We start from the raw sequence: 14,213 nt of genomic DNA, 5'->3' as shown, positions 1-14,213 counted from the left end.
TAAATCACAGAAGAAATATGTTTTTAAAACATAAGAGCCGTATATTTTGGGAGTAGTATTGAGCACCGAATTGGGGACGAGCATGAGTTTAGATAGCTCACGTCACCATAGAACCATATAGCCATCATGGGTAGAAAAGGGTCATACTTTTTAGATGAATCCTTTTCGCAATAGACTAGTGGATCCATTAGGTAGTTCATGTTCTATACCCTTGGTCGGGTATAGGATGCGCTGGCAGCGTGAGGTAGATCGTTGTATTATCACTATAGCTCTTATGTGATGGTTGTCGGTTAGAGAAACTCCCACAGAAGTTATTGTATTTTTATATACATCAGTTTATTGTATTCTACATACATTTCAGAGTTATGTTGTATCCTTGTACATACATAGAGTTGACATCATGTTTTTAAACAACTTTTCTTTTATATTACACTTGTTTAAACTACTTTATATTGAAATGAGTTCAGTTAAGTATTCATGAGTTGAGCAGAGTCAAGGTAAGTGTTTCTTTCAGATTCTCTTTCCGGCCTATGTTGTTTTAGTATTCCAACCTGCATGCTCGTACATTCAATGTATTGATGCCAGTTGACCTGCATCTTATTATGATATAGACACAGGTAACTAGGATCGGTATTCCAGCGCATCGTTGATCCAATGAGCAGTTCAGAGTCAGTCGGTGAGCCTCTTTGCATTCTAGAGGACTCTTTTTTTGCTTTCTAGTTAGTTCGTTAGGATGTTGTGGGGATTGTTCCAACATCCATCTCAGTTGTTTTAGAGGTTTCATAGATAGTCAGATGTTAGTCCTTTGAGTCTTTTCATTATCAGATCTTATTGTTAAAACTTGGGTTGCCACTTTTGGCCAAATTTAATGTTTAATCTTTAAAACATTCTCATTTATTTTATTTCAGTTCGGTTAAGTTCATTTATCGTTACAGATATGAATATTGTCTTCAGCTGAGTTAAGTAAGTCATGCCAAGGGTTCGCTTGGGGCCAACAATGGTCTTCGAGTGCTAGTCCCGCCGAAGGTGTAGGCTCGGGGAGTGACACTAAAGGTCCAGTTTCTTGTAGTGAATGCTAGTTGGCAACGCTTAAGTGGAGGAATTAGTCTCACATGACTTGTCGCATCATTAAAAATATGAATTATTAACTTTTGAGGGTATTTGTAATTGATTTCTTGAGATAACGATGGAATATTTATATAATATACCACTTAAATGCAAGATCTAGTTTGACGCTAATTCCATCTTCTATCTCATGTTAATTATCTCACGATTATCGCGTTCATCTCACCCCAAACTTTATTATGAAAATGAAGTTGTCGATGTAAAATTTTATTTTCTAATTATTGAATTTCCTGTCTTTATTAGTTCACAAATTATGACCTCGTTTCATTACACTTCTTGAATGTTTCCAATATAACTAGTCCTGGAAATCCGAATTTAACTATATAAATTTTTTTTTTGGGTAAACAATTATATTACATTTTACTATGTATCTAGTTCTATAACTTAACTCTTACCTTTATAATGTAAGGACAGAACGTAATAGTAATAAAGGAAAAGTTTTACTCATAACAAGCTCAATGCCATTTCTTAAATCTGTTTTATTTTAGTACGAAGAACTTACAGACATCCTACTAGTTTAGGAGCTAATTAATATATTAGATACACACTAGTTTGTAATTGTACAAATCTTATAAGATTTTGGTGCGTCTACATACAAATCTCGAAATACACGGGTCAAAATTAGGTATAATTTGTTTTAGATACACGGTATCTAAGTGGATTTACATGTATCTGGGGATACATAGACAAATCTCATTCTCCTCCCTACCATTGCGCTCATCACTCTCCTATCTCATTCGCGTATATATCCAGTATTCAGATACATGTATCTAATATGATTCACATGTATATGAAATACATAGACAAATTCCACTCGCCTCCCTCTTGTTCTCACTCGCCTATCTTCCTATTTTAGTGTATCTGATAGCAAAACACATGTATCTAGGTGTATGTGATTTGAAATCTAGTATGAAACTATTAATTAATAAATTAAAAATATAATTATTTCCAATTAGTAAATATCAGTACTGTTTTAAAAGGCGGGGGCGTAAGGCGAGACTTTTTATGTAGTACCAGGCGAGACTTAAGCCCCGAGACACGGGGCGTAAGTCTTATGGATCTACGGGGAGTAGTCTCATGTATATTCAATTTTTTTAATTTTATTACTAAGAAAATAAGCAAAAGTAAAACTTTCAATTATTTTACAAATAAATTTGATAAATAACCTATAATATATAGAAAAAATTATTATGATTTTCATTTGAGCAAGGTATTAATAACCAATAATGAAGAAAAAAAGTATTACAATTACTATTTGAGAAATATCATTACACCAACAATAAAAAATACGATTTAAAGTAAAAGAGATTCAAAAACCAAAAAAAGAAAGAAAAAACGTCTAGGGCATACATTTTTATGTCCAGGACTTACGTTTTTACATTTTGAGCTTACACCTTATGGATCTACGTCTTTCATTTGCGCCCCAGAGCGTTTTTGGTACACCTCGCCTTGAAACTCGCCCGGGACTCGCTCCAAAAAACATTTTTGAAAACACTGATAAATATAATAGAAATATTTGTGTAATTAATTAGTTTTTCCTTTTAATTGCTAGAAGCAAGGAAAATATTTTAAAGTTGGTAATTCAAAAATAATAACTCAACTAGTAAAGACTTATTGTAGTTCCAGCATTGTTGTCAACATGAATTAGCACATTTTTCTTTATTATATAACCAATAATTAACCATATAACCGATCTCTGTTAGTTTCTTGTCTGAAGATTAAAAAAATGGATTCTCATATCTGAATGTGAGAATGTGCAAGTGGATCTTTTCGAAAATTTTGTCTCTGATCATTAATTAAGTGTCACTATTTTAATTAAGCTTGTCACAGTCTAATCACTAATGTTACATAACATCAATTTTTCTAGCAATAGCACTAGTACTAGAATTTCTCAACACTTTTATATTAACCTATAATTTTTTATTATGAAAAAAGAAAATCAGAGAAACAAGGGATGAAACGAAAACGACAGGTCATTTTATAAAATTTATATCATATCAATTTTTAATTTATTTAGGACCACAATTAGATTATTTTGTTTTGAAATTATCCTATTATCTTGATTTCTTTTATATTGTTACAGTCTGATTAATATTTTATATCTTTTTTAAAACATTATGAAGTTAGTCACAACTCACAAGTAGAAGAACACAATATCATATATGCTTTTGTAAGATTTATGCAAAAAAATCACTTGATATTTTTATTCTTTAAAATATGATAAGTTAAGAGAAAATTAAAGACGATAAGATTAAAAATACATCTCAATATGTTACAATGATAAAAATAAACAATATTAAGCAAAGACAAAAACTTCGATTACACTAATGAGAGATGAGACTCAAGACTCAAAATTGAATCTACTAAGCTAATTAAATATCCGATAAAAGAAATTTAAATGATATGATAGAAAGTTTTTGAATACCTTGTAGTTTGCTACTCAAAATTATTGAAATACTTTGTAACTTACTAATCAAGATAATTATACCTTATTTAATTTCAATAGGAGTAACATAATACATTTTAGAGGCAGGATTTGGGTGTTTATTACCTATTGGCTTGTTAGCCAGCCATTTCTATCCTATTACCCCAAACCCAAGGTGAAAAATTTAATGTTTCATTATTTTTAAACTAATACATAAAATATAAATTTAATGTTTCATTATTTTTAAACTTAATACATAAAATATATTTTACACATAAATTTATTTGGGATGGTTCACTTTTTTAATTTTATTTTATTTTAAAAAGTTTTATTTTTATAAAAGTAACAACTCACCTAATAATTCGGCATGGTTATAAATTCAAATAAAAATCTATCATTTTATCGGTTAAGTCAACTCGCCCTAATTTATTTTTTTTAAAAAAAAAACTACATCACTATTTGTAGAGAACTAAATGGATTGAAATAAAAGAAATATTCTATTTTCATTAAGATTCTAAACTAAAGAAAAATAAATATTTATAATTTATGTACATTCTAAGCTAATTAGAATGACAGTAAAATTCAATTAACTGGTTACGGTCAAGTATAGTTGATAATCACATTTTAAAATATGAATTTGAACTATAAAGAAATTAAGTATTTTATCATTAATCACATGTAGATCCTAATTAGAGGGAAAGTAATTACTTTAAAATATTTCTAGTTATACTTTTAACAATTCTGACAAGACTAAAATATTTATAGAAAATATTGGACATAAAATAAACATACTAACATGACTTAGAAGCATAATGAGACAAAAAGAAACATTTTATTTTGAAGAATGTATTGTGTATGTATAAATTACAAGGAAGAGAGCTGACTTAGTCATCTCTCTTTTAGCAAATAAATACAAGAGAAAAATAAATCAGCATGTTGAAGTAAGAAATTATGCTAATCTTCTCTGTATCGTTCCAATGAACCATGAAGTATACCTTAGTTCGGTTCTGTTTGGTCTATGATGACTTATTAAGTAGGGATGTGAGACTAATGAAGTAATCTTCACTGCATGGAATTGTTAGACCACCCATTGGATGGCTGTACCCAAACTCTTCTTTAGCCCAATGTAACAAATCTTGAAACAAAGGATGGTTCAAATGTGCTATTGGAACAACAAATCTCCTACATGTTTCACCAACATATACTACAAAATGTCCCTTTGGAACATAATTAGTCGTGGTTGTTGGTGATACACTTTCATTTTTATGTGAAATCGATCGTCGAAGTTTGTTTTTGGCATGCGATATACCAACTAAACCTCTTCCCATTTTTCGAGAAAAAGTAAGCGAACAACAGGGCGATATTCTAAAAAAAGAAAGAAAGAAATAAAAACAAGCTGAGATATAAGAGTGAAAGACTAGCTAGGTTATAGCAAAACAACAGAGGAGCTAGATAGCTTTGACAAGGAGGAAGAGGATTCAGGTCACCCGTTCCTTTGACTCAAACACAAACTTACTTGAAAAATTGAAGAGCAGGGATAATAAAATTGTATTGACTAGTGTTTGCAATGGTACGTAGCTTTTGGAAAGTAAAGTGTTATATATATAGGGACACTAGTACATTCATCAAATTATGAATAAAGAAGAGTCTAGTAAGTGAATTTGGTAAAACATATGGTTAGATATTAGCAAAATATCACATGGTATTTGGCTTAATATATATATTAAGACAACATGTGTTACCACTTTAGGGTACAAAGAAGAATAATAAGCAGTTTACACAATATAAAAAATGTGATATGCTAATATATGTATCTAGTTATTCTCTACAAGCACTTACACTCACTACATTTCAAAATTTACGATTGTTTGTTGATACCTAATAAGTTGAGAATCCCAAAGAGTTTGTTCTCTATTATAGGAGCATTGAACTTGAACTTGCATTATTTAGTCACATATTTACAATTAAAACTAAGTGGGGTCATTGGGATAATATATTTAGATTCTTGATATTGGAGCCTCAACTCACCTTGTACAATTTATTTAATTGAGTCAGGTTAGTTGATTAAGATTTGTATTTGGATTCTCTACTTAAAGATTAATTCCAACTTTGTTCAAGAGTAAAAATGCCTTAATTGATAGAGATTTCTTGTCGAGAATTGGATTTTAACTTTCTTAACATGTTTGTTTCTGGAGTTTAAGTTTTATACATAATTTTTCTTTATATAGTATTATTAGTTCGTCCAAAAAATATGTATAAGTAAGCTTTTTAAAATTGTGGGATAAAATACATTGTTTGCTCCAACATGTAAAGCGAGCGATATGATCGATGATACATTAATTATTGAGTAAATTTTAAGTTTAGCAAACATAAAAATTATATTAGCGCTTATGTTTGCTATGAAACATCTCAGTTGTATAAATCGCAGCCATGCAACTCGTTTGTATAAAAAGCGCAACGATTGTATATGTATATCAGTTAGATAATTGTATATATGTAACCACTATGTATATGTATCAATGATTGTGTTTGTATATCTGCATAAGATTTGAATTTGTATACAATTGAATCGAATTAAAACATTTGTATATCAAATCTCTCTCTTTCTCTCTCTCGCTTTATACAACACAAATTATACATTGTATATTTTGTATAATTTGTGTTTGTATAAAGCGAGAAAGAGAGAAAAGCAAAAGAGAACTGGGCAGGGAAAGATTTGTATTGTATAATTATAAGTTATAGGACGAAGAGATATGTATATACACTTTTCTCTCGCTTTATACAAACACAAACACAATTTATACATTTGTATACATTTGTGTTTGTATAAAGTGAGAGAGGCGGCGAGCGAGATTTCTGGGGAGAGAGGCGAGTGGCAAACTGTTTGCTACAGATTAGAATTAAATGAAATTGTGATTGTAGCATTTATTTTGAATTAATAGTTTACTATTTTATACAATTTTCCCTTTTTATATTAACCATGTATATTAGTTAAACTCTTATTTGTGATTAGGTGTATCATTAGATTCCTAACAGCTTAGTTGCCACATAAGCATAATTTGCCACATCATCAATAAAGACATAAAATTCCATGTCACAACATGACACGTGAAATTGCTAATTTTGTAGTAAAACTTACTTAATAAGTGGAGATTTTTTTTTTTAATTTCAAAGGATTCCTTCTTTAAAAGATTGGGGTAAGAGAAACGGGAAGGAAATTAGAAGGTTAAAAGTTGAATCCTTACTTAGGTAGAAAAAAATTCAAATAGTCAATTAATTAAGTTTTTAAAATTTTCTTCAAAGGATTCCTCTCATATATATTATCGTGATCTCTCAGAATTACTATCTTTTGGTTCAAGCAATCATTTCTTGATTTGGTTCCTGATTTCTTCTGTCATTAGTTACAAGGTGAGAACCATTACTAGTTANAAGATTGGGGTAAGAGAAACGGGAAGGAAATTAGAAGGTTAAACGTTGAATCCTTACTTAGGTAGAAAAAAATTCAGTCAATTAATTAAGTTATTAAAATTTTCTTCAAAGGATTCCTCTCATATATATTGTCGTGATCTCTCAGAATTACTATCTTTTGGTTCAAGCAATCATTTCTTGATTTGGTTCCTGATTTCTTCTGTCATTAGTTACAAGGTGAGAACCATTACTAGTTATTAGTTTATGGATAATGAGTTAATGATTTTGTTAACAGTTTCAAACTTTTATTTTTGGTTGTCTCAAACTCTTGGTTATTCTATAATGTGTTGCTTTGAACAAGATATAATATGTCAACTCATGTGCATGGTTCATTTGGTTTGTCACCTTGTTCAATGATTTGTTTGTTAAATCTTAATGGCTAAATCAATAACCGAACCGATAACGATCAATAACTGATAACAATAAGTCAATATCTTAATGATTTTATAATGATTTAGCATGTTACAAATCGATAACTGATAAGTCGAATTGATAAACTTCAAATCAAATGAAACCGATCGATACATAATCCTAAATTTGAATTTGTTAAAGCATCTAAGTTTTGAAGAATGTCAAAGTGCATAGAACAGGTTGAGTCAAAGTGCATACAAGTGTATTATCTAATACGAGTAGAAGAAGGAGTTCATGATTAATAAAGTTTTCTTATTCAATTAAGGAAAACTATTTCTCATTCAATTAAGGACAACTATGCGACAATTTTCCTTTCAAAGCCGAGTGCAAGGAGGAGTCCTAGTCAAGTTCGTTTTAAACAAGGCTTTTTAGTAACGAAGACAAGTTCGAGTTGAACAAGGACTTTGAGGAGGCGTGATCTATAAATAGGGCAATAGTTTCTTTGAAAAGAGTTGCGCACTTACATTGAGAGTAATATCAAAACATGATCAAGAGTTTTGTGAGAGTTTTGATTTTTATTTTGGGGAGTGCGGCGAGTTGAGAGATATTGTTCGATTGTAGTCAAGAGTTTTTGAATACAATCAAGTGTTTGTGAGTAGGTTTCATTTGACAAGTTTGAATAACTTGAAGAACGATAGAAGACTTAAACCTGTGGTTTTTGTCTTGGGTAGTTAGGAATTAAAGTTTATAATTCCTTAGGTTACAAAGCTTTGTAATCATTGTGTTATTTGAAGGTGTTATAAATAATACAGAGTGTTGAGCAAGGTGTTATGCGAAATTGTTTATTGTTAAGCTTTAAATAAAGAGGAACAAGTAGTGAGTACGTGTTCCTTCATAGAATTCAGGAGGATAGAATTTCAACAAGTGGTATCAGAGCAGATCATCTTAACAAAAGTCTAATAACTTAAGATAAGATTATCATGAATTCTGCACCTCCTCTTAGACATGGTCAGGGACAACACATCAACAGACCACCATTATTCAATGGACAATGCTACTCATGGTGGAAGACAAGGATGAAAAACTTCATTCAAGCCGAAGACTACGAACTATGGGTTAGAATCATGATGGACCGCTAACTCCTATTGTTACAGATAGTGAAGGAAACACTGTACCAATACCTAAAGAAAAATACGGAGAAGCTGACTACAAGATGCTGAGAAAGAATGCAAAGGCCAAATGCATTCTTGTATGTGGACTAGGACATGATGAGTTTAATCGCATCTCAAGTTGTACCTCTGCGAAACAAATATGGGACACCTTACAGAACGCTCATGAAGGTACAACTCAAGTTCGAAAATTTAGAATTGCCAAGCTATGCACTGAATATGAAGCCTTTAAGATGAAATCTGAAGAATCACTTCAAGATATGATCACCAGATTCACTATTGTGGTAGACGAGATAATCTCCTTGGGAAAAATTACACCACTGAGGAACAGGTAGACAAAGTGCTTAGGACCTTGCCTAGATCATGGGAAATAAAAGTTACTACAATCAGAGAAGCTAAGGATTTAACAAATATGACTCTGGATGAACTGGTAGGAAATTTCAAAACATATGAGATGAATGTTGATAAAAGAGGTGAAGGAAACAAAGAGAAAAATCTTGGACTCAAAGCAACTGAAAGTGATGAATCAGATATATATGATGAGGTTTTAGCACTGATCAGCAGAAACTTCAAGAAACTATTCAAAAGGAGATTGAATTCTGGCAAAAAGTCACCACCCACCAAGGAAAAGACTACAGAGAAACCACAAAGTGGAGGATGCTTTAAGTGTAGTAAAACTGATCGTCAGATTAAGGACTGTCCTATGTGGGAAGTAGAATGGAGAAAGGAAAGGGCTAAAAAAGAGAAGATGGAACTTTTAAGCAAAAGAAAAAACAAAGAGAAGGAACAAGCGATGTATGCAGCTTGGGGAACAGGTTCTGACATGTATGAAAAAGATGTTGATGACATTGCCTTAATTGCCATAGAAGAATCAGAACCTGAACCTGAATCAGACTCTGAAGGAATGGAGGTAAATCTCTTTGATCTTAACGATAAGCTAGTAAAATTCTCTAAGAAAAAAATATATTTTTTAACGCTCATATCTATAGATACAATTCAAGAACTAGTTAAAACCAAAAATCAATTGCTTGCCTCCATGACTAGTTTAAAGTTTGAGTATATTGATCTCGAAAAACTCAACAGTGAACTACAGGGGAAAACCAAGCAATTGTTGCAGAAAATTCAGCAACTTGAAACCTGCAATGTAGCACTAAAATCTGAAAATATAAAACTAAAAATTCTTGGTAAAGAAAAGGTGTGTGATCAACCCAAGCATGAACATGAAGTCAATAAACTAAAAAATGACTTAAGCTTGGAAAAAGAAAAATCTAGGAGAATGAATCTTGAATTGTCCAAGATAAAAACTGATCTGGATAGAGCAAATAAATGGACAAGATCATCCATGATAGTCACACATCTGGGTAACAATACTCGAAACATCAAGGCTGGAATAGGTTATGAGAAATCTCAAAATGAAATTCCTCTATTTTGTAGTCTTTGTGGTAAAACTGGTCACTCCAAACCTAATTGTCAAAAAACCAGAACTAGCACACACCTAAGGAACAAACACCTTCTAAACAAAACATGACTTCCAAACTGGATAAATAGAGATCTTATTCATCCTTTTGATCAAAACAAAGGACCCAAGTTGATTTGGGTTCCTAAAACTAACCTTTAATTCTTTTTCAGGAAGAAGTGAGAGGAAGCAGGCAACATTGGTACATGGATAGTTCTTGCTCAAGGCACATGACTGGAGACAAAGCAATGTTTCTCTCACTTGAAGAAGGAAAAGGTGGAATGGTAGCATTTGGTGGTGGAAAAAAGGGACAAATCAAAGGCATTGGTAAGATTGAAAGATCTGATGAACACTCAATCGAAAGGGTGTACTACGTGGAAGGACTGAAACACAATTTGCTTAGTAATATTCCAACTATGCGACAAGGGAATCAAGGTAATTTTCCTATCCACCGGTGTTGAAATAATCAATCTAATCACAAAAAAGGTAGTCTTAACTGGAAAAAAGGACAAACATGTCTACACTGTAGACACTTCAATCACATCTGATGAGAATCTAGCATGTCTAAGTGTGTTGGATAAAGATCTTCTACTTTGGCATAAACGACTAGGTCATGCTAGCCAAGTACAACTAAATAAACTCATCACTAAGGACTTAGTAATAGGACTACCTAAAACAAAGTTCAAAGAAGAAAAGATGAGTGAAGCTTGCACTCTAGGAAAAAAAATAAAATTATTATTTAAATCAAAACAAGTGATAAGCTCAACCAAGTCCTTAGAACTAATATACACATGGATTTATGTGGACCAATGAGAGTTAAAAGCAGGGGAGGGAAAAGATATATGTTCGTGTTAGTTGATGACTATACTAGGTTTACTTGGACATTATTCCTGGCATCAAAAGATGATGCATTTGATGCATTCTGCTATTTAATAAGAAAGCTTCAAAAGAAATTTGATAAACAGTTAATGGCAATCAGATTTGATCATGGAAAAGAATTTGAAAACTCAAAGTTTGCCCAATATTGTGATGTCCATGGAGTTGACCATAATTTCTCTGCCCCTAGAACCCCTTAACAAAATGGTGTAGTTGAAAGGAAAAACAAAACCTTGCAAGAAATAGATATAACCATAATGATTGAAAACAAAATCACCAACCAATTATGGGTAGAAGCCATAAATACTGCTTGATATACCATAAATAGATGCATGTCTAGACATGTGTTAGATAATACTCCCTATGAATTGGTAAAAGGTAGAAAACCCAACATCGCTCATCTAAGAGTGTTTGGGTGTAAGTACTTTATTCACAATAATGGAAAAAATATGCTAGGTAAATTTGATGCTAGAAGTGACAAAGGAATCTTTTTAGGATACTCCACACATAGTAAAGCCTATAGGGTACTCAACAAAAGAACAATGTGTGTAGAAGAGAGTGTGCATGCTATATTTGATGAAAGCAATACTATGTCTAACCAAGACTTGCAGGAAAACGAAGTACCATCAAAAGAATACACTGACTCTGTACAGGAACAAATACAAGAAACATGTCACTCAAATACAGTCAATGAAGACAGTGTTGAAACACGTGAGAAAGATGATGCCTCAGAAAAGGTGCCTGATAAAAAAACAAATAGATCTGAATGATGGTCAAGATACAAAATAACCAAATTTGGTTCTAAAAGATTACAAATACCAAATATCACATCCATTGGACAATATACTTACTGATCTCACTTCCGGAATAACCACCATATCAGGGATAAAAAACTATTGTGTTTTTAATGCATTCTTATCCATGATTGAACCAAAGAAGATCAGTAAAGTTCTTCAAGATGCAGACTGGATTATAGCCATAGAAGAGGAACTAAATCAGTTTGAAAGGAGTAAAGTTTGGCATCTGGTGCCTAAACCATTAAATAGAACTATAATTGGTACAAAGTGGGTGTTTCAAAACAAGTTAGATGAACATGGTACTATAACAAGAAACAAAGCTAGGCTAGTAGTCCAAGGATACAATCAAGAAGAAGGGATAGATTATGATGAAACATCCGCACATGTGGCAAGGTTAAAGTCAATCAGATTATTCATAGCATTTGCATCTCACATGGAGTTCACCCTGTATTAGATGGATGTAAAAAGTGCATTTCTTAATGGGTTACTAAATGAAGAAGTATTTGTCAAACAACCCCCACTCTTTGAGAACAATGACTATCCTGACTATGTCTATAAACTTGATAAGGCTCTTTATAGGTTAAAACAAGCTCCAAGGGCATGGTAGGATAAATTGTCAAAGTTTCTCCTAAGCCATGGCTATTCAAGAGGTAAAATTGACAACACACTTTTTCTCAGAAACAAAGGAAAGGACTTACTGGTTGTACATGTATATGCTGACGTCATCATTTTTGGAGCAACAAACAAGACTCTCACAAACAAATTTGCCAACCTATGAGCAATGAGTTTGAGATGAGCATGATTGGCGAATTAAACTACTTTCTAGGGCTTCAAATAAAGCAAACACATATATGTACCTTTATTAATCAGCAAAAGTATGTCAAGGAACTACTAAAAAGATTCAAAATGGAAGATGCTAAACAAATTGATACCCCAATAGCTACAACCACAAAACTAGACTTTGAAGGAACATGTTCTATTGTGGAACAAAAATTGTATAGAGGTATGATTGGGTCACTTTTGTATCTTACCGCCAGCAGGCATGATATTGTGTTCAGAGTGGGATTATGTGCTCGATTTCAAACCAATCCCAAAGAATCTCATCTCCAAGCTGTTAAAAGAATTCTCAGATACTTAAAGGGAACCACTGATTTAGGACTATGGTATCCAAAGGGGAGCAATTTCTAATTAGTAGGTAAGCGCCTTTCGTGATTCAAGTAGTAAGCTGTATGCCGATGTGGATTATGTTGGTTACCTAGCAGACATAAAATGTACCACAAGTATGACTCACTTTCTAGGCTTATGCTTAATTTCTTGGGGATCAAAGAAACAAAACTCAGTTGCATTATCAATGGCAGAAGTTGAATATGTAGCAGCAGCCTTATGATGTGCTCATTTACTATGAATCAAACAACAACTCAGTGATTTTGGGCTAAGTATTGAGTGTGCTCCTATTTTCTGTGATAACACAAATGCAATCAATATTGCAAAAAATCCTACCCAACACAAGAGAACAAAGCATATAGATATCCATCACCACTTTCTAAGGGACGATGTTGAGAAAGGGCTAATCTCCATGAATTTTTGCGCCACTGAACATCAAATTGCTGACATTTTTACTAAGGCATTAGCAAGGGAACAATTTGAAAGGAACAAGTTGGAATTAGGGATGATAAAACTTGCCTAAGCATCTCTGCTCATTGAGTTAACTGTGGTCCCAAATTACATGTTTTTTTAGTATTACTACTCATAATAAACTGTGACTAAAATTCTACTATTCTCAGGAAATTAGGGACTCAAGGGATTAGGATTTCAAGGAACACTATTCCACAATGGAAGGTATGTACACTATACTCATTAAGTAATACTAAAATGCCTTGCCTTGTGCACTCTACCCGTTCCCTTATTAAAGTTGTTGTCAGAAATTATGATTTACAACCGCCAAAAATCAAATCTCACTTATCAACGTATCAAATCCATCTATCTCACTTCTCCAAAAACCCTTCCACTTTCCTAATACCTTTCTCTACTCTACTTTTCATTCTTCTTCATCTATCAAAACACTCCATCTTCATTAATCATCTCTACCGTTACACAAATATTTTTTTCCGATCATGGAATTCCCGTCAAATCCCAATCTTGCTATCATCCCTATTGATTATCAAGAAAGCTCGTTTGTCTTACCTGCTCTCTTGTATATTGACTCTTACGGAGTAACCCATCCTGCATATTCTCTCATGGAAGAAGCATCAATTCAGGGGGCTAGGAGAAACCAGAGTTTGGGGTCTAATTTAGGAAATGAAACGATAGCACGTAGTGAGGGGGAACCAATATCCTCAAAGGACAAGTTCATTCTTCTTGTGATGATGACGATGAGATTTCGTTGGTCCAACTGGTTTCTAAAAGACTTCGTTCACGACTGAGTATAATCTCTTGTCGACCCATTGCTATGATTCTTCCAGATGCTCATGAAAGTCCTATTTCTAACCCATCAGTGAGGGCTCCGGTTTGAGTGACTCGATTTGTACAGCGTACTCGGGATGCAA

At 32.7% G+C, this 14,213-nt stretch overlaps 1 protein-coding gene across 1 annotated transcript; it reads right to left on the bottom strand.

The window, feature by feature from the left end:
* Positions 1-4,566: 4,566 nt before the first annotated feature.
* On the bottom strand, positions 4,567-4,878 carry LOC125864374 (auxin-induced protein 15A-like). The gene has a single exon (XM_049544348.1). It carries the CDS (start codon positions 4,876-4,878, stop codon positions 4,567-4,569), a length of 312 nt encoding a protein of 103 aa, XP_049400305.1.
* Positions 4,879-14,213: the final 9,335 nt, after the last annotated feature.

Source organism: Solanum stenotomum, chromosome 5, assembly GCF_019186545.1.
Source record: "Solanum stenotomum isolate F172 chromosome 5, ASM1918654v1, whole genome shotgun sequence".
Classification (NCBI taxonomy): Eukaryota; Viridiplantae; Streptophyta; class Magnoliopsida; order Solanales; family Solanaceae; genus Solanum; species Solanum stenotomum.
Note: the sequence above shows the minus strand (reverse complement) of the source record. Positions and strands in the feature narration are given on the sequence as shown.

Excerpts from the sequence above, each read along its gene's own strand:
- LOC125864374 (XM_049544348.1), bottom strand. The coding sequence starts at position 4,878 with ATGGGAAGAGGTTTAGTTGGTATATCGCATGCCAAAAACAAACTTCGA.